The 27,857-nt window shown below is 26.0% G+C and overlaps 2 protein-coding genes across 3 annotated transcripts in view; one reads left to right on the top strand and one right to left on the bottom strand.

Annotated features, from left to right (window-relative positions):
* LOC112685161 overlaps positions 1-27,857 on the bottom strand; it is a 68,298-nt gene that overhangs the window by 21,583 nt on the left and 18,858 nt on the right. The window contains exons 1-2 of one of the 2 annotated variants that reach the window (XM_025556951.1): positions 3,043-3,088; positions 2,669-2,709 (exon numbers count right to left, since the gene is read on the bottom strand). Coding sequence is in view for 1 of the 2 variants with exons in the window: in XM_025556950.1 (XP_025412735.1) it covers positions 2,669-2,709 (41 nt within the window). In the remaining variant the exon portion in view is untranslated. Of the gene's footprint in view, positions 1-2,668; positions 2,710-3,042; positions 3,089-27,857 lie in introns of those variants that run through there. The other variant, XM_025556950.1, reaches the window with a different exon arrangement.
* On the top strand, positions 4,656-6,075 carry LOC112685162 (endocuticle structural glycoprotein SgAbd-4-like). Its single transcript, XM_025556952.1, has 3 exons — positions 4,656-4,767; positions 4,899-5,029; positions 5,544-6,075. Exons 1-3 carry the CDS (start codon positions 4,762-4,764, stop codon positions 5,809-5,811), a joined length of 405 nt encoding a protein of 134 aa, XP_025412737.1. The 5' UTR covers positions 4,656-4,761; the 3' UTR covers positions 5,812-6,075.

The following is a 27,857-nucleotide window of genomic DNA, read 5'->3' as shown; positions in this document are numbered from 1 at the left end:
AAAATAAATACAAACATCTTAATTGCTACCAAAACAGTATATACCCAGTAATTAAACATATCATCTTATAGGCAACAACAATTAATTACTAGGCGACATTTGATGTCGCCCAGTATTAGTTAAAATACGCACTGTTAGAGCGCAAAATAATGTAAACTGGATACAATATACACCAGTGAATTAATTTTCTTGTTATTTTTTGCTGCATCTAATTTGTTTCTGATAAGTTTTTGACGTACCATCAATAATATATAGTGTTATAAATTATCACTTCTTACCCTCTCCCTACCCCTGTTTATAACTTAACCATATAATATTTTTTCGTACATTGATCGCTTTATTAAAAATAATGGATTTTTCTGGACACTATATTTTGATTTAAGAATGAAATAATAAAATCTAATAATAAAACTCCTATACAGTTAAAAGTTACTTGAAGTTTCTTTGAAGATGTATTAGAACAGTATGACATTAAACTATAGTTACTGTCAGTGTCGTACATTCGATCTTGCTCTGAAGGGGGTTTAACAAAAATAATCGTTATCTTTTTTTTTTCGTTACACAGATAAATAAGATAAATAACTGCTACAAACCGATATTATTTTATACAACTTTTTTAACAATTTACAGTTTACTTTTACTTTACAGTAAATTAATAGCTATTGGAATATAAGAACAATATAGTTAACAAAACTTTTCAAACACCTATCAATATAATTATTGTATTATCTTAATATTTTAAATTCAAAGCGTAATAATGAAACTACGAATATATTACACGTTATCAATGACCTGGGGGGGGGGGTTGAACCTGGACCCCCCCCTACGTACGCCACTGGTTACTATATGTTATATCACTATCTTGGACGTTTTGGCGCTGCCGTATTAATGCTGATCTTTTTGACCCCGTTAGATTGTCGCCACAATTTTAAAAATTTATTCATTAGAAAAATATAGATGAAACATGCGAATATAATAAACGATGTAACAAGTTGAATTGTGAAAAGGCATTAAATGTAGTGTCCTAATAACAATAGTAGTGTTAAAGTTTATTATTTTATGTTGTTAATTATTGTATAGCTATCTTGTTTGTCCTAATAACTGATTAAGATTAATTCGATTTATTCGTACATTCCTACATCGTACCCACAATGTCAAACCAGTCGTTTATAATTTGTCTCAGAAAAATGATACGAAAATAAAATTGTAATTGAACTTTAGACCAAAGCTTTATTAGGATAATACAAAATATAATTTTTTTTATAAATATGAGGGAGTATTATTCTTTTTTCTTATGATTTTTTAGTCTATTAAATAAAAGTATATATTATTTAATAAGTTATATTCGTATAAAATAAATAAATTGTTTTAATTTTTATAATTCATGATTTATATTTTATAGAGGCTTTCTCATATATATTTGTCAAATGCACACTTTTTTAAAATAGCAGCGCCAAACTGGTGGCGCCAAAAAGATCAGCCTCAAACCGGTTCAGCGTCAAAACAGCAGCCGACAGTGGCGCCAAAACCTCCGTGCCCGGTAATATCAATATAAACATAGATCTTATAAATACAAAAATATAAAGTTAGTCCAATAAACATTTATATAATATTGACTTATTATTATTTTAAAATAATTATTTTGAAAAAATTTGTGACAAGCATTTAACAAACAATGTACAAAGTAATCACTGCTTGTAATGTTTCCATATGCTTATAATTTGTTATTAAAACAAATTTATTTAACTGTTGTCCTTGATAGTTTTATTTTTTGTTAATTTAACAGTTAAAATTCAAACATAAATTCACTACATTGTGGGCTATTAAAGTATTATGTCAGAAAAGTAGAGGGGAGGGGTTTGAGAAAACTGACATTATCTTACATGAGAAAAGAGAACTAAATCTCAAATTTGATGTCAGTATTTTGTCTATCAAGATTTAATGTAAAGCGTGAAAAAAACAGAAGACCATGAATTATCGACAGCATCGAAGATGTGTCATCGTATTTAATCGTATTAAGTACTATATTTATTTTGATAACTGAAGAAAATAATTTCACCATTAAGAAAAATATTATTTGGGGGGGGAGTGGCGAGAGTCTATAAAAAACTTCAACGTAAGATAAGAGGAGGAGGTCAAAAATTCTATAAAGTGTGCTAGCTTGAATATCTCCTTATTTGATTTCGATTTAAATTAAAATAAACAATTACAATGAGCACTTAAATTATCGGTACAATTTACCTCAGAAACTGTTATATTACTGTTTTTATTGATGATATAGTTCGTAATTTAGGGAGCAAAAAGTAAAATATAATAACGCTCGAATTGCAGCAGTCTTTTGAATTATTGAATTCCCAGATGTATTTGATGAAAATTAACCTGTATTTTCATCACCGACTAAAACCGGAATATAGTATTATAAATTATTGGATATGTTACGCTCCCAACCACCATGGTGACCTTGAATTTTAAGGTTGTGTAATATGTATATCTTGGAAATGATATAACAGTTTGATTTAAATATGTGATCCGAGATCGTTAACTTGGATTTTAATTGATATTCGCTCATTTGTATCCCGTATTCGTACAAAAATATATCTTTTTACTTTTTTTTTGTAAAAAAACTAAACATAATCAAATATTTAAAAAATCTGTTTTTAACACTTACCCGTGCAATGCCATTTTTAAAGTTCACATCTTGTGGAATATCTGAAAATTAAAAAGAAAACATTAAATTGTACATTCTTATATGATTAAAAATATGATTAAATAAATAGAAAAGACATTCATCTCCAGCAAAAAAAAAAAAAAAAAATGGGATACACATAGAAATAAATATTTGGTCTATACTTTAACAAAAGTATTCTCTTTCACCATGAATATTGTTTAATAAGAATCAAGAGCAAAATAAAATGTAATACAACATTTTACAGCAATTAGGCGAATTATAAATTATTTATAGTTTGGGACTGTCAATCGATTTAAATTGATGGTCTCATTTGTTCATTTCAATAGCGTGTTTATTTTAATTTAATCACTTACCAGTGATAGATTATACCAATATTAGCTTCATCGTATAAAATAATAAGTATAATAATAATAACAAAAAAAACGTAGTTAGATAAAAAATATTTTGTTATAGTTTTGTAAGTATTTATTTGTATGTATGAAATGCAAATTCGAATTATAGTTTTATAATACATAACAGCACTCTAATTAAATAATGACAGTTGGAATTTAAACGTTGCACGGTTAGTTGATAAATTAACTACGACGTCCAGATTCTTCGAATGCTATTATTTATCATGGTTATCAAATTTAAATGAATAACAGAACAACTAGCACGTGCCAAGATGAGCGAAGGTAGACGATTGCTCAACATTCAGTCCCCGTATCCTTGTCCGTGTTTTTATGGAAACCACTTTTTAGGAAATTATAATAAATGTAATACATGTTATAAAAAGTTTTAAGGAAAAAAAAAAGGTTTTCCATACATTATAAACGGGTGACCGACGTGACAAAAATTGTTAAATAATTCCTATGGACAATATTGTTTGCAAATAAAATATGCAACCCATATAATTATTATGCAACTATTGAACTTCTGCAGCATCGTATTCCTGCACATTACTACATATACTCGGTAATCCGGCCGTTCGATAACCCGATATGTCCAGTAATCTTGTAGTATTTTATATTAAAATGTTGTCTTAAAAAAAGGATTTTTGACTGTTTGTCCTTTATGTATTCCTAAACGGCTGGACCGATTGCGATGAAATTTGGTACAGAGATATATTAGACCTATAGGCAGAAGATAGGCTGAGTTAAAAACTGACAGGCCCAAACACGGGAGGTGCTCAAACAAACATTTTGATATTTATGATGAAAATGTTTTATTTATAATGTTGCTATTAGTTTCAATAATAATAATAATTAGTGCGAAATAAATTATTATATCTGAATCTGCTAGCATAATCACAGGTAACGAATGCAACACAGTTTGAGACATATAAGAGGTAGGATTTTTAACGGGCTACGAAATGCAGTTAGTTAGGCTATTTAGGAATTAAAAACAAAAATCAAATAATAACGTTTTTCTTTGAACTTGTACCATAAATTAATTAATTCATAGTGTGCCGTAAATTTGTATGTATGTATGTACCTATTATTTATAAATTTCAATAAAATTAATTAAATGTTTTCAATAAGTTTATGTGAAATTCTATTGATTCTACGTTTTTTTTTTTTTTAATCCAACAATTCTCTGGTCTTATATCTGTCGGATTATCGAGAATCTACTATATTTTTACATTACACAATCGAACGGGCGGTGTTAACAAAAAAACGAAGTCGTTTTTATTCCATCGAATAATTATCGCCATTTCGACGTGATGCTGTAAACGGTTTTTTTTTTCGAAACACGTGTGTCGTAACCTCCACGGGGTGCCATAAATGTCGTCGGACAGCTTTCGAGTTACGTTTTAACATTACACACACACACACATACACACATATACACATTTATATAGTAACCTTTTACATCTTTGATCACGCCGACGCCTATTGTTGCACTCGAATAAACTGGTACGCCCCCTCCCCCACCCAAGGGACGGTTGTCGCGATCAGCAGATTCATCTAAGCGCACGTGCGCATATATATAGGACCGCGTCTGAGACCATCTTCACTACACATCGCGGTGCACTCAACGGGGATCACAGTAACTCTCGATCTTGTCACCGTACGCCGTCAATCTCCGTCGAAATGCAGGTAAGAGCTTTGATCTGTGTTCGTAACGAAACCTTTTTCCACCATCACCAACACCACTACCACCACCAACACTGCCACTAATAAAATCGTCCGTGGTCGCACTACATATTCATTTGTTGTCTTACACACAGGTCACATTAGTCCTATCATCGTTGCTGTTGGCAACCGCCGCAGTCAGCGCATACCCGCAGAGCCCGGAGTCCAAAGCCGCCATCGTTTCCCAAGATTCAGTGCTGAACCCCGACGGAACCTTCAAGAACAAGTAAGTGATAATTTTTCGAAATAAAACCCAGTCCAAAACGTATCATATCTGAGTATACTCGTTCGACTTCGCTGCATCGAATCGTACCGGCCGGGATGAGCTCCGACTCGCGTTGTACGAATGAGAGATTCTGTTACGTTTTCGTGATCGTCGAACTTGTCACTTGACATTCGGTCAAATATGGTAATTTGTAAAAGCAGTCATCGTTAGAAATTTGTCCGGCCAATCGTTCACGTAACGACGCCGCTCGTTTTGCATATACTGGTTTCTTATTCGGTGAACCGCCACAGGCATGACTGTCGCGAAGGCGTTGGTTAAGAATTCAATCGAATACCGTGTTCGAGCAAAGTAGCTAGTTATGTATCGTATCCCTCGTAGTAAGCCGATAAATAATAATAATTAAACTCACAAAAGTCGTATCTATCGTTGAAATTTCCCACGTATGTGCGATACGACTTGCGTAAACGGTCCGATCATTCTGTAATTGGGTCTAATGTTTTTCCTATGTTTATAGTTTCCAGACCGAAAACGGAATCAGACAGGAACAGGTCGGTTCCTTCAAGGCAGGACCACTCGGTGAGCCCGTTTCCGTGATCCAAGGTGGTGTGGCTTACGTATCTCCGGACGGACAGACAATCCAAACCGGATACATCGCCGACGAAAACGGTTACCAGCCGTACGGATCCCATCTGCCGACTCCACCACCAATCCCAGTCGCAATTCAAGATTCCCTCAGACTTTTGGCATCTCTGCCCAGCACACCCGAACCTCAATACCAGTGATCGCAATAACCGCTTTCATCCCTTCCGTCTAACTGTTGTCATTTTTACTCTTCACTTCCGACTTTACGTACCGCAACATTTATATCAGTATCGTAGTGATTTTTGCCATCCTCCTTCTTGCCGTTTGTATGTTCGGAAACGAGCGACTATATGTGCCGATATTTGAACTTGTACTTTTTAACTGTATAATTATTGTGTATTCTTTTCTGCACCACAATATATACTGTCAATTAGTAATAAAATTGTACACAAAATAAAACCAAATATGTGTTTTTTATTTCACTTTTTTTCTTCTACGAAATCTTCAACAACAACCCGTCACTTTTTCGCAATGCATATGAACATTGATTTTTAAAACGCTAATAATATAATCTCGAATACTTATTAAAATTGGTTATTAAATTTGCTCATTGAGGCAGTTTAAGTAGTATTGGCGGTGGAGTTCGTTACGTAATATGTAAAGCTATAACTAAATTATATAATATAAATATTTTTTCTTTTACATTGCATTATTCCTAAGTTGATGTTTTAAATTATTCATAATTAGGTATTATAGACAACTGTATATCAACTCTTCATAAATACAGACACATGTGACTCAAATTTAATTTCAATTTATTCCAAAATGAGTTTATGATACATACTTCAATGATTGCATTTTCACAGATAGTTTAAATTGTATACTAGATTATTTTTATTTTTAAAATCCATATTGATTATTCATATTCTATACCAATATAATATACCAAATAACCGATTTTTATCATAAATGTAATATAAATAATTTTATTTCATTAAATGTCATTAAAAATAAGTATTTTAACCGTACCTGTAGAAATTATATATAAAAATGGGAAAGAAAATGTTTTTTTATCTTAATTTCACGGGACTTAATTGTTATAAACCTTAAAACAACCCAGGACTCAATTCGTCATACAAAAATTATACTGGGACCCAGTTCGTATACAGCCTTTAAAAAGTCATATGAACGGCCCCATTTTAATTTTGTGATGAACGTGAAACCTAATTGTATGCTATAATAAAGTAAGCCAATTGAATTACGTAATATATAATATTTTCAATAACACATACATTTAACGAAATATGTATTAAAATAAAAAATAATATATTACCAAATATTACCAAAAACAATTGAAGAATTTCAAAAGGCTATAAGCAATTTTCTATTAAAATGAACTTGATTGGCCAATGGAATGGTTAACAATACAATATTTTAATTTGTTTAAAAAAAATTATTTAGTAATTTTAAAGTGGCGCAAATTACATTTTTATAGGTACTCGATGGCGCAGATTACTTAATGCCCTTTTATTTAATTTTATGTAGCGCAAATTACAACTTTAAAAAAAAGCACAAATTACCAAAATTAATTTTTAGATGTGGCGCAAATTACATACGCTCCTGTACCTTACCACAGAAGTGTGACGTCAGTCGGCCGAAATACTAATCTTTTTACGCTTCGATTCAAATTCATTCGTGCGTGGGTTCTGTACATAATGTCAATAACGATATATTTGACATGTTCTAAGCTCTTGGTCAACAGGATTCGAAATCACGGATTTAAAATAAAAAATTTCAAACAAACAAAAGCTCTTTTATGCCGATGCGCGTCATCCCGAATCGATTCATCTCCATACACATTCCGATTTCATGTGCACGCGCGCGTGCGCACGTGTGTTTATTTGTCTTTTTATTGTTTAAAAACAAATTTGAATGTTTGAAAGTATAAGATTTACTTTTCATGAAAAATAACAGACTGTATATGTTTATAAAATGTAGAAACAAACGTAAAACGATTCTTGTTCGAATCGTTCAATAAATACACCCACACAGTAATTTAAAATATATAATACAACTCGTCGGTATAACTATAATAGCTTAATACGAAAATAGATCTCGGCCATATGTCCTAGCATCTTACGTGACCCGATGAATCCTTCAATAACGACGATATTCTCACTTTGACGAACATTTACAGTAGATACACTGAATATTCACATAATTATAGAAAGTGCAATTCAGTCTAAGCTAAAATCGTAGATTACTGTTAGACTAAATTGTATATCCCATATCAATCCGAAATATATATTCTTAGATAAGAATAATTTAACTGGCTTCGATGGGGGAAAAAATCTATTTACAAATAGAAATCGGATGAACTACTGTGGCAAGTGCATTTTATAAGTTAGAAAGTCAAATTGGTAAAAGAGTTTTTTATTTTGGATACATTTTATAATTATATTAAAAATGTTAAAGAAATTCAAATAATTATTAGATATATTTTAGGTAAATATATAAATACTTACAGAACATCAAAATAATGATTTATTAAACTTCAACTCTCAAAAAATTACTCATTTGTTTTAAAAGAAACTCAGTATTTTTAAAGATTCTTTAATATACAAAGAAACCCGTGCGAGAACAATTTAGAAATCTAGATTGTTCCATCTTATCGTTTGCAATATCCCTCCCTGCACACATCGGTCCGGAAATGGGTTTTTAGACTTGTTAATAATAAAGTCTACACGGCGAGTGTGCGCTGAAACGTGGGCTGTTGTGTTTTAATACGGAGAGATGACACGAGAAGTCCCCGTGTCTGAGGTGTTTTTTCTTCTTTTTCTTTTTTTTTTGGGGGGGGGGTCCATCTATTTTGCGCTCGATAACTTTTTTCGCCATCTTTTATACACGTGAGCACGTGGTTTGAAATTGAATATGCCTTGAAGCGGGTCCAATTGATCACAGTTATTGTCACTTAAGGACAGATATTTGTATTATTTTATTCTTTTATCATATTTTATTTTGTTTTGTAATTATAATCATCTACTTTTTAAAGTATTAGTTATATTTTATTATTACTATTCAATATTATTTCATTATTTTATCAGGACGTCTTCTTATTTGTATAACATGTAATTACTTTTTTATCAGTACTGTTTATTTGAATAAAGGTAAGGCGGTGCTCCTACACACCATGAGTATTAATTAATATCCATGTTATTATTTTAATTTTGTATCACATTAGTCATTTGATTGAACATTTTAAGTATATTGCTGCCATTAGTGATTGTGACCAACCGTACAAGTAGGAGTCATGTACGATATTCAATGATATTTTCAGTCATGAAAAACAACAAAGAAAATTTTAAAATCTTCTTCTTCTTCTTCTAGGCTTTTACAGGCTTTTAAGGCTTATCGCCGCAAAATTACATTAATAGAATACTTTCCGTGACTATTTTTCAACTTCAAGATTGTTGTATTCTTTCATTACTCGAAATATATAAATGACATATTTGTAACAAAAAAAAAAAAAAAATTCCATTATGCATTAAATCTAAAACTATTAAATCTTAATACAATTGTCAACAGAATTTAAAATGCATTGTAACACTAACATAGTGAAATTATTAAAATTTGCATTTCAAAATATATGAAAAAAAAAAAATAAATACATAGTAGACCCTAAAATAATCGAAAAATAAACTACCTCTACAATAAATTATAACAGTATCTAATTTATGAAAGGAAAAACTAAATGCATACATTTTTCATGAAATATTTTAAGAAATTAAATTTTATGATAGAATAGGTTATGAAAGGGTCAAATTAAGATGAAAAAAAATTAGATTTACCTCTATTCTTTATCATAATTTTTTTAAATTTAAAAAAAAATGCTGACCAAATTTCTAAACCAAGGTACTTAAAACATGTGTATTAGAACACTGTAGTTATACCCAATAAATTATAGAGAAACGTATATAATTTCAAAATCATGTTGAAAAAATTTTTTTTATTTTTTTTTGTTATTTATAACATCAAAAAAAAAAATTAATAAACCAACGATGTACTGTAACATTTTATATAAATACATAAAATATTATAAATAACATTTTTTTCACAATCTTGGTGATAATACGAATATATTTACTATTTTATAAATATCAAAATTAGACTTATATCTAACTATATTTTAAAATGCGTTTTATTTTTTTAATACAATAGTGTTTAAAATATAGTCCTAAAAAAATGTGTACTGATCTATTTTATATGAAATTGATTTATTCGTTAACAATTTAACATTTATGTTAACAATAATAATGAAAATAAAACTTTACCGTTTGGAAGGATTAAACGCATAAATGTAGGCTGCATCAAAAATATTCGCTATCGCATTTAGACTAGCTATATTGTAGTATATATGATTGTATTTAATGACATGATCAGATTAGAGTACAAAGCTCTTTTTGTAGTATATAAAGGAAGTGGATTTGGTGAAAACGCTGGGAAAATCAAATTGATATGGAAATTGCACACACTGTGCCATTTGGAAAATGTTTTTTTTTACATCTTCACGAATACGAGTAGAAAGGAAGTTCCATTTACTGAATGAAAAAATGAAAAACAAAGGTAGAATTTATAAATACCACTGAATCTACATGACTGTCCATTGTAAGTCTCATTATGATCTAAAATGAACTACCTGTCATTCACAAGAAATGTGTGTTGTAAACGGTATGTAAATGTTATAAAAATTAAACAAACCTGTCAAATTCACAGTATACTAACTTTATAGATATAATGCATATAATATATATATATATATATATATATATATCATATATTATTTATTTTATAATGGTATACCATTATATAAAATTCATGGTCACGATAGGAAAAATAAATTATTTTCTATTCTCCACTAAGATTTTTCAATTATTGAATTACTACCAACTCGTTCAAGAGTATATACATAAGAGGATTTTAAATTAAATTAAAACGATATATCACGTAGAATATTTGAAAATGTATACCATAAATTGACGAAAACTAAGTGTAAATAGTTGAAATTAAATATACTTTGTCAATGACCGGGTATAAATGCACAGAATCAACCACTCCTCTGAATAGCGTTTGAAACTGATTGAAATAGTTTGTAAAACGAAGCGTCCACCCATGTATCAAATAGTGAATTGTAAAGAATTTTGGTTTTTAATTAAAAATATTAAATGTAGTAGGTATAGGAAATGCATATTTACGGAAAATGTAGGAAATAAACTTAAAAAGATACACACATTTTTATACTTTAATGCATTATATTTTTATCATACTTATTATAATACGTAATTCTATGAAACACGTCATATAAAATATATTTTAATGATTTAAAATTATTTTGTAACAAATATTTTTATCCATTTCCATCAGTTAAGGTATATTTTTTATAGTTTCATAAATAATAATCAATAATATTATGCTATGCATTTATTATTGTAAAAATGATCAGTAATCAATGCAATTAATTGATAGCATTTCTTATTTTATACCATTCAAATTATTGAAACCTTTTAATGAAATGTTATGTACATGATCTCACTCATAAATTTATAATCATCTATTTTAGTTATGATTGTGTGCTGAAATAGTTTTCTTTCATTTTTTTTTACCTATAAATACCAAAACTAGTATAATTTGTGTTATAATTTGCAGTTAAAATAACTTGATAATATGTAATTTGTAGCTAAAATATTATACTTAACAAATAATAGATCATTAACTATTTGAAATTATAACACATAATTAAATATAAAATTATACTTGCATTCCAATTTGGTTATCTAATTCTTAATTTGAGAGCTAAACTTGAAATTGTGTTTTATTTAACAATTTTTTTTGTAAACATGTCTTTAATACGACTATTGCAATAGAAAATATTATTTTATTAACTCAATTAACAAAGTATTTAAAATATCAATTTTTTTTTTTTCAGCGAAGAGTTGTTGAGTTGAAGATGGTTATGTCAAGAAAAGGTTATCCTTACAACAAATTTGTCTCCTTGAAAGAAATAAACCAAATGTGGACGCATCTGGTATACGAACGTGATTTAATTCCATTATATAAAAGCGTAACAAACTATTACTGTTTGTTATTCGCGAAATAATCTTTCTAGTATAAAACTTTAGAACAAACGCAATTCACTCAACTTTGGAAGAATAAAAATCTGCAATGTTAAGATTCATCATATATAAGCATTCTAAAAAACGGTGAATCCACTGTATGTCAAAAGAAATCAATTATTTTAATTTTTTTCATCACATATTTTGGTCTAACAAATTTATTATATGATAATATGTATGATTTTATACAACTTGATCTAACGTTTTAGTGTATCGAATAATACATTTATAAATGGCAGAGACACTCCAATCTTCAATTTAACATAAAACCAACCTAACTGTTTGCTATGAAGACATTATTCATTTTAAGAAATGCGTCTTTCAATGGATTTACGATTCATATAAATGGTATATTATTTATAGTACTTCCGATTTTTTTAAAAAAAAAAAAAAAACTACTACCGTTGATCAGCGAAAGAAAATTATTGAAAAAGAAATTAATTGGCGGTCCATTGAACGAAAAGCATCAGATTTAATCATGAGAATATTATTATTGATAAATACTTATTAATTCGTAAATCAACACGTGATTCATTTTTATTTTTTACTCTTTTACGCTATTAGAATACCCTGAAAAAAATTATTTTTTAATCGGACGATGGTACATGCTTTCTTTTTTTCATAATATTATATTTGAAAATAAAACAAAATATTTTCTCCGTGTATTGATGATAATAACATTTATTTTTATATTTTGTACAGTATATTTATAATATTTACAATATATATTTAATTTTTAGTTCTAATTATCTTTACGCTATTGTGTATTGTACTTTTTTTTTACCTCTTTGTATCAATACTTTTAATAAACTAAGAATTCGCCATTTTATATTATTAAAATTATTTATATATGTATCTAAATAAAAACATGTTGTAGCCATATATTTATAATTTATAAAATCCAAGAAACATGTTTTAATAAAGCCAAAAAAAATTATTTTCATGGAGGCATTATTTCTAAAAAAAAACATGGTATATTCACTGTATATAACATGTTTTTATTTGACGTAATGATGGCGACAACAGACTGTAATTACGGAGAAATATATTAATTATAGTCTACTCAAAGGATTTAGAAATGTTAGGAATATTGAGCACGTAAATAATATACAAACCATCATTCGGTAATTCGTACATATTTTTATTTATGTAAATCACATGTATTTTTTATCTCTCGATATGGTACAGGTATCCAGGCATCTTACATAGAGCTTTGACACATATATATTTTACTCACATACTTATTGCCTAACGTGTTCCTTAACAAATTCATTTGATTTCCTTGACAAGCACGAGAATTATGATATTCCTTTCGCTCTCCAAACAATTTTTTTTCGAAAAGTCAGGTAAGATAATGATAACTCTCGAACAATAAAATAGTTAAAAAAACATCCAATACGCTGCCGCAAATACACTAACGCCGACTACATTTATTCGTGTACACAATAACTCTGATTATAATAAGTTTTTAACAAGTATAATCCTTTGTATTGTAAAATATTATCATATTATTTCTCATACGTTTATTTTATTCGGTCGGTTGAGTATTGTACAAAAGACGTAGCGAATCGTATTTTTAAAACGTTTTTACAATCAAAAGAATAATAAAATTATACTAAAATAAATAAAACTCAATGAAACACCTTCATGTCTTTAGAAATATCTCTTTACGGATATATATATATACATAGTAATACACAATGATCTTAAATTGTCTGTCTTCGGATAGTAGAATTGTACTTGATTTGATAGATTCATAGTATAGTACATGATTGGTACTTTGATGCTCCAGTCAACCATTTTCATTCATCAGAAAAAGGCAATAATTTCGTTAATCTTTTTAAAAGATCGTCTTCACCAAAGTTTAACTAATCGCATCTATCGAGTATGTAGTAAGTCATGTCATAAAATCAATAAACATTTTCTAATATTAAACAGCCAGTTTAATAAAATAATAATTAATAAAATAATAAAAAATTGAATTTAAATTAAATATTAGAACATTTTTAATACTCGTAAATTTATTGATAAATAAAAAAAAAAGAATATATATATATATATATATATATATTTGCTTATGGTTATCCAGGCATATTATTATATTTGTAAAGTACGACCAGTTTCAATTAAATATTCATCACCAAATATACATACAATAAGTCAATAAAATCAGTACTCTATGTGTTTATTTATTTGTTTATTCATTTACATTAGGTACAATAAAAAATAATATAAATATATTTTATAAATAACAACTTTTATTTATTAACTTTTATCTGTTTAAATTTAAAAAAAATGATATGTAGTATTATAATAAGAATAACCGATCATCATACAGTCATACAGTCCAAAATAAATGTTTAGCGCCATAAAATTAAGGAAACATTCTGCCAATAAACTGGATTTATATAACTTACTGATTACAAAATTTGCTCATAATAAAGATTATATTAAATATAATCTTTATTATGAGCAAATATTGTATACATTATTAATTTATCAAATGAATGCCTTCGACGTGAAAAACTTTAATCTAAATTATTAATAATTATTATTACATAACATTAGATTTTATCTAGTACCATTAATCTTAAAAAGATACGTATCTTTAATGCCAGTATCTAAGACACTACCCAGCCCTGACTGTACAAACCTAACGATGAATTTTTAATTCAAAATCGGTCGTAATTTAAAAATATAATAACAACCCAGACTAAAAATGTATTTATTTACTTACTTGTTTATTTACTTCTATATATAAATTATTTATTTAATATATTTTTACTCTCCCATAAATATATAACCACTAAATAATCCATGTACTTACCGATATAGTTTACTCGTATATTATTAACTACATAAATGTAGGTATTCGACTGCATTTTTTTTGTAGTAAAATATTCACAAATTTATAAGCAAGATATAATAGTTCTCTTTTACATTAACATCTATCAAGCAATGGATAATGTTTGCGTAACGCTTCACCACAGCCCAGCCCCGTTTATTTATCTAAATAAAACATCGTATAAATTGTACATATTTTTTATATTCATCAAACATAGTAGGCCAAAGAGATTTATAATATTTACAACTTCTTCCTGCTTATATTAACATATCAGTTTTCTAATTTGTGCAATAATTAACATTGTAAATATCAGCTTACAAATCAGCCATAAACAGTGGTTATTTCGTAGACAATACTCCAACAAATATATATATATATATATATGTACTACGGATTTAGTTGAAAATGGAAAACGGAATTTAAAAAAGGTAATTTCAATAAATTTATCAAAAACAATGCAAGTTCAATTTGAATAATTTAAATTAAATTACCGATAAGAATATTTTATTAAAATTGTTAGTCTATAGAATTTTAAAACTGTAGGAAAACGTTGTAAATTGTTATATTTTATCACGTTTCATAATTAGAAATAAAATAGGCACGTCATTTTTTTCAATGATAATTACATTAAAAAAAAAAAAAAAAAAAATGAATAACCTAATTGACTCTATCTATATGTACCTTAATTTGAATATCTATTTAACTTTGATTACTGTAATAACAATTATTGGATTATGTCTTATAGTTTTTACGGTAAATATTGTGCGAATAAGGAAATAATTTATGATTTGTACAAACTACAACATAATAAATAACATAAATATTTGTCTTTTAGTTATATTTTAGATTTCGTATTAAAACGAACAATTTTAAAACGTTTGAGTGGAAATTGTAAAATTTGCAAACTATTTATTCATTTTTAAAGTATTTTAGTTAGTATAATTGTAAATTAATCGATCAGATTGAATAGTAAAAAAATAAAATTAATAAGATGTAAGATATAGTTTTAACTTAAAAATAGAATTTCACAGCGAATATCTTCAAAGATGGATTTGATTAAAAATATTGAGTATGGGCACTTATACCGAAAACTTTTTCAAACACTAATTTTAACTTCTTACAAACAATGTTATTTGCATTTTATTTTAAACAGTAAATAACCAATTTTACAATGTATAAAAATACTGACTTAAAATTACAAACATTATTAAGGTATTGTAGTTAAGACCTTCTATGTGAAATATTACCGGTTTAATGTTCGTGCCTAGACTCAACAAAATAATTAAATTACTTTAAATATTTTAATCGATAAGTTACTATTAATTAAAGTTTAAAATAAAACCTTTTAATGGGCTGAAAATTTAAATTTTGCTACTACGTGTGATTAGTTTTAATGACCACGTCGAATGTGAACTCACATGAAAGGGTGAGCATAGCGAAATCAATAATGAGCGCTTGAATTAGTTTAAATAAAAATAAATATCTATTATACACTATTCCGTGTCATTTTACATTTTATAAATAAAATGTAATGATTCGTAAAATCGATTTCATTCACTTGATCGGGAATTCACCAAACTCGTTAGCGTCGCTTAGTAATATATACGAGTAATTATATATTTATAGTATGATAAAAATAGAATTTGAACAATAATAAAAAAACGAGTGAAATATCAGAATGGATGATTGGTATTGCTGTATTAGTTTTTTCAATTTAAAACCAATTATATCATTGCTTTTGAAAAAGAGTATCCCGATTGAAAGAGGTTGAGAAATATTTTAAGTTCGTGTAAACAAAAAAAATGTCTTTACATTTTTTTGAAAACCATGAAATGTCTGTAAGATGGTTGTATAAATACTCAACAAATATGCTGAGTTACTATAATTAAAATTAACTAAATTGTATAATCTTAATTCATCGAAATACTTGAATTCATCAACATTTTATTTCTTATCCCTTATTTTTTTTATATATATATATATATTTGTATTAACTACTAAGAAAATTTATTGAATAATCTTGTATCCATTATTCAAGTGATAGGTGTAAATATTGAAAATTTTATAAATTCTTAATTAAAAAAATATTGCAGATTTTCGTGATTTTATCAAAATTATATTCAATAAATACAGAAAATTCAATTTTTTTTTATCACTGACCAGTAAAATATTAACATATATACGGGGAATTTATGTTAGATTTTTTAGATCTTTTGTCAAATTAAAATAATTGTATCAACATTTAATGAAAACGTATAATTTATAAATATCTATTAAGAGCTCAAAAAAAGTCGAATATTTTAAATATTAAACCATTTATTTAAACGGTGATTAAGCATTTAGTGATAGTTAAATATAAATATTTACGATCATAATTTTTCGGCTTCGATAAAAAAAAAAATCCATTTCGTCAAAGACCGTCCGGTATGCATAGAATATTATAACTTTTTTTTTTTTCATAATTTTCGTCTGTTTTTGCAATTATTTAGAAAACTAAAGGGTCTTTTTTTTAATAACCCCATTCTAATGTTCTAATTAAGCATAATTAACCAAAAATTCATATCAAAAATGTTCCATGATGGTAAGAATTGGAGCAATCTTTCTGGTAGAAATCGTATACACGGACACAACAAAACACACATCATGGTAAAACCATTAGTTTTCTCGTTTCACTCAGAATTTAAACTTTTTAACGACACATAGTAATCATAATATATATTTTTATAAAATCACTGATTGAAAACGTGTGTACGTATTTTATAATTAGCATTAAAAATTCGGTAAGTGGTATTTCAATACGATGACTAACCTAATTTTATCACATCTCGAGTGGAATCCAATTATTTCATTGTGTATGATAGTACTCGTATATGTTACAATATTATTAAATACAGTATCAAACAACAAAATTGTGTGGTAATGAATATAATTTATGTACGCCTCATATCGTACGAAGTGCTTACAACAACGACGTTAGAATTTAAAATATTAAAAGCTTATACGTATGGTGGTATAATGGATTTGACGCACACGCTGCGAAATCGTGTTGCATGGGTAGAACAAAAAAAGGTTTTTAACAAAACGCGATTTTCCCAACGAAATATTAAATGTTAATTATTACTTACGTCCTAATGGACACTTAATAGCATTCAGTTTTTCCATAATCGAAACAGTTTTGGCTATACACCGATATATTTTATAATATTATTAGTTATATAATAAACAAAACGTAATAATATTATTATTCCGTCATCGATCCAAGGTTAGTTCCATATTTTTATGTAGAATTCAGATGTTACCCGAGTAATTATTTTATTTTGTGTATTATATTCTATAATTTTCCAAAGAAAAATTAGGTTTATTTTTATTGCTACACATACTTTTACACGAACGAGCCCCTCAAAGAACGATTATTATTTCAACAAAACCATTACTTATACTTATAAAATCTCGTAAAACTCTCGTAAAATCGTAAAATCTCCATAAGATATGGAGATTATAACTTATATTAAAAAAGCAACTTTCTCTACCGTAGATTTACCCCTAACGATTTTCTCTTGCCCAATATAGTTAATAATATTAATAATATTGTATAATAATATTATTATGTTAATAATATTAATAATATTAATAATATTGGTTATGGTTAATAACCATAACCATTGGTTATCCACCAAAAAATTGTAAATAGTATTTTATTTTATCTATAGATTCACAAACAAGATCAAGATCAGGTGTTACACACTCACATACATGTGCCTGTATTCTATGCGGCGTATCGTAACCCCTATCGTCATTGATTTATGGAGCTGATCTAAGGTTATAATATAACCATCATTCAAGTATCACTTCATAATAAAAATTACATTCCATATGATTATAATATCAATTACATGTGCTTTTCAAACAAAATATATTATTGTGATACAAAATATGTATAAATGACTTTCAACTAGACATATAGAAAAAATATTATGTACTCATAGAAAAAAAAAAGTGATTTTATAGCTTTATTATTGATTTTTAACCATTTTTAATATTTTTTGAGATTTTGTCGTTAAGTAAGCTTACTAAATAGTTTTAATCGATCAATGTTTATACATACATATTGATTAAGGATTGATTGTTTGACGTTGTAGAATTATACATAACATGTTATCTCGTGTTCTTTGTTTCATGTACAGGAGCTATACATGGGTTATTTAGTATACACATCTATAAACATTACTCACGATATACATACTATGCACTTAAGTCTTAATATTATAATGTAATGAAATGTAATTAATGAGGTCCAACAGAGAGTCTTAACTAAATCATATTATAATGGTTGAGTGGTTTGTTTTATGTTACAAACCTCTTCGAACTTTAAACTCTTCGTTGTTGTTGTGATTATTATTATTTTGGATGGACATACCGTAAATAATATTTTCAGTTAAACAATTATTTTTATAAAAATCATTACTTTCGTATAAAACTGTGCGTGTGGAACTACCGATCCTTAGACAAAAAAATCACTTAAGAATTTTTATTTTATATTCAACCATGCTTTAAAAAAAAAAAAAAAATTAAGCATTTACTATTTATTTAGAGTGTAAACTCTTCACTATGAGTTTTTGTCCCACGTAAAACGTATTTTTACGCGCTTAAACTGCTTCTGTATCACATCCTCTGAACCACATTTTACTCCGGGTTTTCAGGGATACTGTTTATATAATAATACTCAAATACAACAGCCCCTTGATAAGTGCACCAATGATTCAAAATTGCCTATACATTGTGCCGTCTTCATATATAATTATTATTATATCATTGAAAATAGTTGTATTTTTAAATTGTATACACATCATATAAAACTCAACATTTAAATGGATAAGACTGATCTTAAACAAAGAAAAATATACTTATTTAATAGTTTAACACTTTCTAAATTTAATACAATACAATCTATAAAGTGAATACATAAAACTAAATGAATATAAATTGATACTTTTTCAAATTATCACAAGTAATATTAAGCTTAAATATATTATACTAACTGTAGTATTATATTACTTGTATATATTTAAACCATAATTTTAACTTCGGTCAATATAATTATAAATGGTATAAATATAAACATAATTGATAAACTATTAATTACTATGCGGTTAGTGATAATAATAAAAATGTATTAATTAATTAATTAAAAGTTAAATTACATGTTCGCATACATAGTGTTAAATTAATAAATTACTTTAAAAGAGAATATAAACTTTTAAAGATGTATAATATAAAATGAAAAAACATTAAAATGCACTGTTAATGAAAATGTAGAAAAAAGTTTTTTGTAATTTATTCACTATAAAATTATAGTATTGTAAATTACGATTAATTTAATTACAATTAAACAACAAATTTAATTTCATAGTGTTACTAATATTATAAAATAAAAATTGCTGTATGCATTTTACTTAATTTAGTATTAAAAGTCAACTGAAAAAGGTACTGTTTCTATAAGTTAATTATATATGAGTAGTAGTTATAATTTTATTGTTTCTATTGCTTTATACTGTATTTAATTCTTAGTATAAAAAAGAAATGAAACAAAATATTTTCTTTTATGAAAATAAATACATACAGTTGAAAGGTACAGTATTGAAATAAAAGACCCTTTTTTCCCTCTCTTTTTCTTCGAATAAAATGTTTTTTTTTCATAACAATATAACTTGAGACTTGACACAAACTCTGGCTTTTTCTTTCTTTATCACTATTTTTTTTATAATGACTAATTATAATGGATTTCTATTGTACAAACTTTTGAATGAAAAACATACGTTTATACTCTAAATAATATTTCAGAGGTTACAATGCAGTTGGTTGTGCTACTTATTATAATAAAATGTATTAGATATCATTTAATTGTTTAGTTATTATCAGTGTTGGGAATTATCTAGATAGATTTTTTGTCATCTTTTATCTTATCTAGATAATTTTCTGTATTCTTGTCAAGATTAGAGTTATTTTTATTCTTGTACGGAGACGAATCCAATAAATTGGTGACCATCAAAATAGGTCCAGCTGTTCTTGAATTATAAATTCTGTAAATAACCTGACTTTCTTTTATATATATATATATAGATTGTGTATTTATAATCATAATTCGTGTATTATTAATAGGTAATTATTATTTCTTAGTATGACATTTTGTTTGTATTTTCATGTCGGGAAAATATTTTTGGAATTTTTAACTTAATTTCTTATTTTTCCATAGAAGTTCCAAATATATTAGGTATTTGATTTTAGTATAAACAAATTCATACGCTGAATAGTCATTACTTCACTCTTAGAACCCGTAAAGTCGTAACTACTTATAGAATAATGAAAATCATCAAATTAATATTATATGGAACACAATATTGTTAACTTAAAATAATTTTTTATGTATTCTGTATTCATCCTGATACGTACAGAGCAATTTTTATTTTTTTTTTTTTGTAACATTTTAGTGATTAACGATCATTAAACATTATATATAAATCCTGCTTAATGGTTTACTACATTACTACAATAAATATTAAACACCTAGTTACTTATTGATAATAATGATTATAATTGAGTCTTCATAGATATTATTAGAATAATAAATATTGACCAAAAAATTAAATTTTTTGGAAATATCTTTTTTTTTTATTTACATAAAAATTAAATTATCTTTTATCTTTATCTAGATGAATTATTAGATGACAGATTATCTTTCATCTATATCTAGATAAATTTTGCTTTATTTATTCCCAACACTGGTTATTATACCACTTACATTGAATTTTAATAAACATTACTAAAAAATGAGAAAAATTTTTAATTTATATTTTTGTCATCATTATTAAATTTAGTTATACACAACAATTTAATAATTTTTTCTTACATAATGTATCTTATTCTGTCTATTCTTATGAACTAATCTTGATTTAATTATTTATCCGGTTATATGAAGTACATATAATTTACAAAACATAAAATTCATTTTAAAATATATCGGATGTATTAAATACGATATGAATATACATTTTATTTTCATCAATTATTAATCTAATGAAAAAGATTTAAAATTATTTTTTTTAATTTATAATGAACAACAATATATGACTCACTACTATTAAATAATGAACAATTACTAATATGACTATTTTTAAAGGATATAGTTTTAAGAGGATGAAAACATATTTTAAAATTAAGCAAATTATTTTTTTTAAACTATACTTAAATTCAGCACAGGGCACCGATGCATAAACTGATATTGTGGTAGCAGTAAATTATTTTTCGTTTACCAAGTAAAAAAATTGTATTAAATATTATTCTTATAGTTAACAAGAATATTTTTTAGTATTATTATCTCAAGAAAAATTCATGTTAATTTTACCTTAAACATTATTATATTATGTTTTGGTATACACAAATATTGTCTCTAAAAAATATTAAACAATTATTTAATCAAATGTTTCTTATGTACACTTACATAAAAAATATTATTTTATTTTATTTAAATTTTAAGTTTAATTATTATATCAATGATAAATAAAAATAACGGTGAATTATAATTTTTATTTTTTTTGTTAAAAAAAAAAATTATTTGAACGTGGATGAATAGTAGATCTCTGCATTCATCTGGTATGAGGTAAATAAATTCTAGTTATAAAAATAAAAATAATTCTTTCCATAATATTAAACCTGAAAATTAATTAATTTTTCTTGCTTCAAACATTCATAACAACTACAATCCTATCAAAACGGTATAAAATCGAAATTATTTTCAAATGTTCAAAAAAGAAAAAGCAGAAAAAATAAATTAATATTAAGGATATGATGATTCAGTTGGTTAATAAATAGCTTAAGTACCTTTAAGTAACGCCAATAAAATGTGGGTAAAAATTATAAACCAGTTTAACATATATAAGTAGCATAGGCACATAAACTATGAATTATGGTTTTTGCGAAAAATACAATTTTAAATACAACTTAATTTTTTTTTTTTTTTAATAGTAATCTATTGTAATATATAATAGCGTTATTGTAATTATGGTTATTTATACTCATAAACTAATTGACCAATACACACACTTCTCCATCACCGCAATACCAAAATATCATATATGAGGTGTCTCATTACATAGCGATTTATTGAACGATATACACGTTCATGATTTTATTGTAGTTATAACTCCATCATAACTATGCAAAATTATAGACACCGAATATTTTATTTCAGATGTAAAAATTCACCTTGAAATTTGGGTTATTTATTAAATGTTAATTAATTGTTGAAAAAAAATTGTCTTAAAAGCCTTGATTCCATGAAAGGACTAACGCCTTTTTTTTTCGACAAATAGTTTTTGTAAATTAAATAAGCAAATACAACCTGTTTTCGGTTGTACAGTTCCATCATTGAAAAATTATAAATTAGTCAAAGAAAAATAAATACTACTCTCGACTCAGTCAATTGTTGCTTTGTAGTTGTTTTTCGATTAGCTATTATTACAAAATTATAAATTTAAAATGAGTTATTTAGTAAATAACGAATCAGAAATTCAACGAATTTTAAGTATACCAATTGAAAGCGACGATGAGTTTGCTGATATTGGTCAAGTGATGACAAAAATTTCGATTGCCCATAAGTTGCTTATTTTTATTTTCATAAAATGTTAGTATTTTACTATACTTAAGATTTATTAATTTATAATTAGGAATTATTAGCAAATGACTACCACATTTTAAATGAAGCTGTAGATGATGCTGATAATATTCTAAAATATCCTGTGTATTTTTCTGAAGATAATATAATAAATTTCAGTACTTCGACACCAAAATACATTTGGACGCGTATTTAAACTATCAAAATGTAAATTTCAACAATTCGCTAAGTGCACTAAGTACGATGGTTTTTTATGTTCTAATACAGAAAGAAATTGCTTCAACTTATTACATTAAACTTAATTGAATTTTTACTTTCAGAAAAAATTTTTGGAATCTAATTTGTGTTTAAATAATAATCATGTATTTAACATTTTATTCTATAACTGCTTTTTTTCATAATATATCAATGACGCATGGAAGTGCATAAGCCTACATGCATTTTAAAATTTGAGACGTAATAATTATTGTATACCGATGGTGCATGAAAGTGCATGCATGCATTGTTTGAAATTTAGTCAAATTGAGAACTTAGATTTCATGATTAAATTTTTTTAATAATTTTATTGGATTTTACAGGTCTTAATCTATTAAAAAACATTTTTTTTTTATTTATTAATAGAAAATCATGCAGTGAAGGGTTAAATACTTAATACTACAAATTCTTATGATTTCGATTCGCCACTAAATGAACACACCTTGCATACAATTTGTACAATACTACGTTGTATCGTCGGGATTGAAGTTTGAATAAGATTGGTTTGAAAGCACTCAAATTTATATTTAGTTTAAATATGATTACAGAATATCAATGGTGATACCTAGTGGTAGTTTAGTAGTAATTACTTTATATAATACCGTATAGCAATCAGTGGCGATTTTTTGATTTTTTTCTGAGAGGGGTGGTCCTTAAACATTATCTTTTAATATATATAAATAAAGTTTAAACCATTAATAATATACAATATTTACTGTGGTAACTAGTAGGAAAATATAATAATATTTTGATAAAAAAAATTTACTTTATTATATTTATTAATTTTCGGTGAAAGATGGCCGAATGTATTAAAATCACTGACTGGCCTGGGGTGAAAATAATTAATATTAAAAAACATTAAAAATTATATTCACAATACAAAATAATTTACTTAGATTAAAATTAAAATAAACTACTTATTATTATGAGTCAAATAATATGGATAGACACTTAGTAAATTAAAAAGCAAAACAATGTAAGATTGTTATTATAAATTTTACTAATCAGCGTTTTTCAATACTTTTCAAGTTTGATTAAAATTTAATGGTAATTTTAGTCCTTAGATTGAAAGAATATTTGTAAATAAACTCGTAAATAGTAATTGGTAACTTATTTATACAAGTATAATTAATAATTAATTTATTAATTTATTAATTATATTATTAATTTTGTATAACTATTAGTTATACAAAATATACATAAATATAAATATTGAGTGCATCGTAGAAAATGTTAATACATATTTGATTGAATATGCTACAATTTTTATAGGGAGCCTCCTACGCAAAATATTTGGATTTTCGGTTGGACGTATACTTTTTTATTATTATGTACCATGTCCGTGTATTGTACCAGTAAACATTTTTCTAAGACGAGCCCATAGAGAATATTTTAATCTTGACCGGATCAAAGGTAGTACCACGTTGACAACCACCGTAACATCCTTCCTACGCAAAATTTAAAATCCTGTCGTCGTCTTTAAAACCTACGCAGCCAGATCCTGTAACCAGACTACACTATATTATACGCAGTAAAAAATAATATTGAATTCAAAAACTTTCACATCACGTTTATTATAAAATTATTATTATTTTCTTTTCCCTCTCCGGGAATGGACTGGTAGGATTGGTAGATGGCCATACCCATATAATAAATTCAAATCCTTCAGAAATATTATTTTTTGGCCTCAAGCTATATTTGTTATTTTTAACGTTTTTTCAATACCACATCGTAAGTAATCGTTACCGATAGCTAAAAACTAATAAAAACAATATATTTTACAAAAACAAAACATTAGAACATGAATCGGTTATTTGCTAGTTTGCAAAACCTAGCCCAGGCCTTCAAGGCCTCGGTCCAATTTTGTCTGTGCATCAGCCCGATGAATTCAATATCGACGGTCAAATTAAATAGAATGTATATTTTGTGTACCGATTTTTCTGAATAGACTTTCTACTGATGAAATTTACAAAAATTAATATTTTAATAAAGAAATAACACTGTATTAGTATAAAAGTGATCAAATATAAAAGAATTGTTAAGATAAATCTCTAAAAATATTTCATTGTTATGTGTTAAGAGCTATCAACGTCGTTCATGTAAATTTAATAGCAAAACAAATAAATTCAAATGCAAAGTATCCGGTATTTTATACAATTCTATATGTTATCAAAGTTTTTCTAGTTTAAATAAATAATAACAAAATGTTATCTAATAAATATAATTACAAATATCAAATGAAATTGATTTTGTACGTAATAAATTTCAAATTGCATATGGCATATTTTAATATTTATTTGTTAACCTATATTTATTGTTATTATTGAAATATATAAATAATAACCGGTTGATGTATGAATATATGATTTTAAATTATTAGTGTTTACTTCATTCAACTAGTACGGATAACGTACAAATTATCTGGATGGTGTACTTTAACTATGTTTCGGACTTTAGACGTAACATAATATATTAATGTTAAGTAAAATAAAAAAACAAATAAAAAAGGATATCATATAAACTACTTTTATTTCAGAAAATCTGTAGTTAATTTGTATACATATTTATGATAATTTTTATTATAATATATACTCAATGTAATATGATATAAGTTTTAATTTTTAAATAATCAACTGATAATTTTTAAAAGGTACAAAAATAATTAATTGGAATGCATAATTTATAAAGCAAGAAAATTAAATAATTACATTTATTTCAATATCATTTAATTTTTTCAAATTTGTGAAATATTATTAACTATAATTTACTGAGCGGAAATTTAATATTTAAATATATATACATATTAATTTATATAAATTAAATATACCTAAATGGTATATGATAGTTATTAATAGATTATTGATTATGATTAGACTCAAAAAAATTATTTTGAAATTTATCTTTTCTTATGAAACACTTTTACAATAAATTATAATTCCAAAAACGTAAAACAGATAGTTTTAGATTTTCTTGAAAATATATTTTCTTAAAATTACAGTCTAAAAGTATTTATATTAATTATTTGTAAATATATCAAACCGATTTTATAAAGAGTTCCATAAGGTTTTTTTTTCATTTTAATATTATAAGTAGTTGGTTAAAGAAACTCATTCTTTACAAAATCGCTACCTAAATAAAAAAAAAAACGCTAGAAAAAATCTTATGAATATTTGAAACAAATATAACTCACATTTTTTATTTAAAATGTATTATTATAATTACGACAGTATTTTGATTGATAAAAATTAAGTGATAAATATTATAAAAGGTTAATAAAAAGTCATAAAGAAAATTTTAACACTTTTAATTATTTTGTAATTAATATTCAATATACAATAATTTAATAAAAATTAAAGTCCATGTAAACACTTACACGTACCTAAGTAAACATTTTTGAATAATATAATATAAACATTTTAATCAAGAAGTTTGATTCATAATTTTTGTTATTTTGACTACAGCGAATTATGGATTTTATAGTTAATGTTTAATCTAATTTATGCTAATATATGCCACCTGTGGCCGAATTTTCCTTTGATTAGAACAAAAATAAAATTATTCAGCATCAACTGACAGAAAACGTAACATGATATGAATACAGTGTCTCGATCGACAACATCATAACATGAGAAAAATTTGGAATCGAACACATGGACAAAACAACAGTATACATCCAGACCGGAAATGTAAGAAAACAAAATATTATTCTACCATATGTGGTGTTGTTGTTACATGTGTTGTCCGAAGCGACCTTTACAGAAATATCACAAATCGTGTATAAATATCTGGGTTCCGTTTCGCCTAAGGATATAATTCCAATATAAAAAATAATATATTATAAGCTATTTACCAATCGATCTTCTCCTCGTATTACTTGAATTATACAAACAACATATTAAAACCAAAATTCATTGTAGATTTTTAAAATAGCCGAATCGGGGTCGATCCTTACTTAACTTAAATTAACGAATTACTTAATTTGATAAAAGCATTGCATCAACTATGAATCAACTGTTAAATTATTTATTATGAAGACCCAACAGTGAATAAGCAAACACAAATGTCCAAAATACATACTTACTTATTTTATTGATAAAAATAATATTTTTAGTCATACTTCAATTTAACCATTTAATATTTGTCTGTTTATTAATAATTAATTTTCCATTTATAAGAATTTTATATAATTATACAAATGTATCTTAAGTAAATTGATAAAATTAGAATAAAAACTAGATTAAAAAAAATAAACACAAAACCTAATTTAATTAAATTTTGCACTCATATAATATAATATATATATAT

This window comes from Sipha flava, unplaced genomic scaffold, assembly GCF_003268045.1.
Source record: "Sipha flava isolate LNK unplaced genomic scaffold, YSA_version1 268_pilon_pilon, whole genome shotgun sequence".
NCBI lineage: Eukaryota > Metazoa > Arthropoda > Insecta > Hemiptera > Aphididae > Sipha > Sipha flava.
The sequence above is the reverse complement of the archived record's forward strand: the minus strand, read 5'-3'. Positions and strand labels throughout refer to the sequence as shown.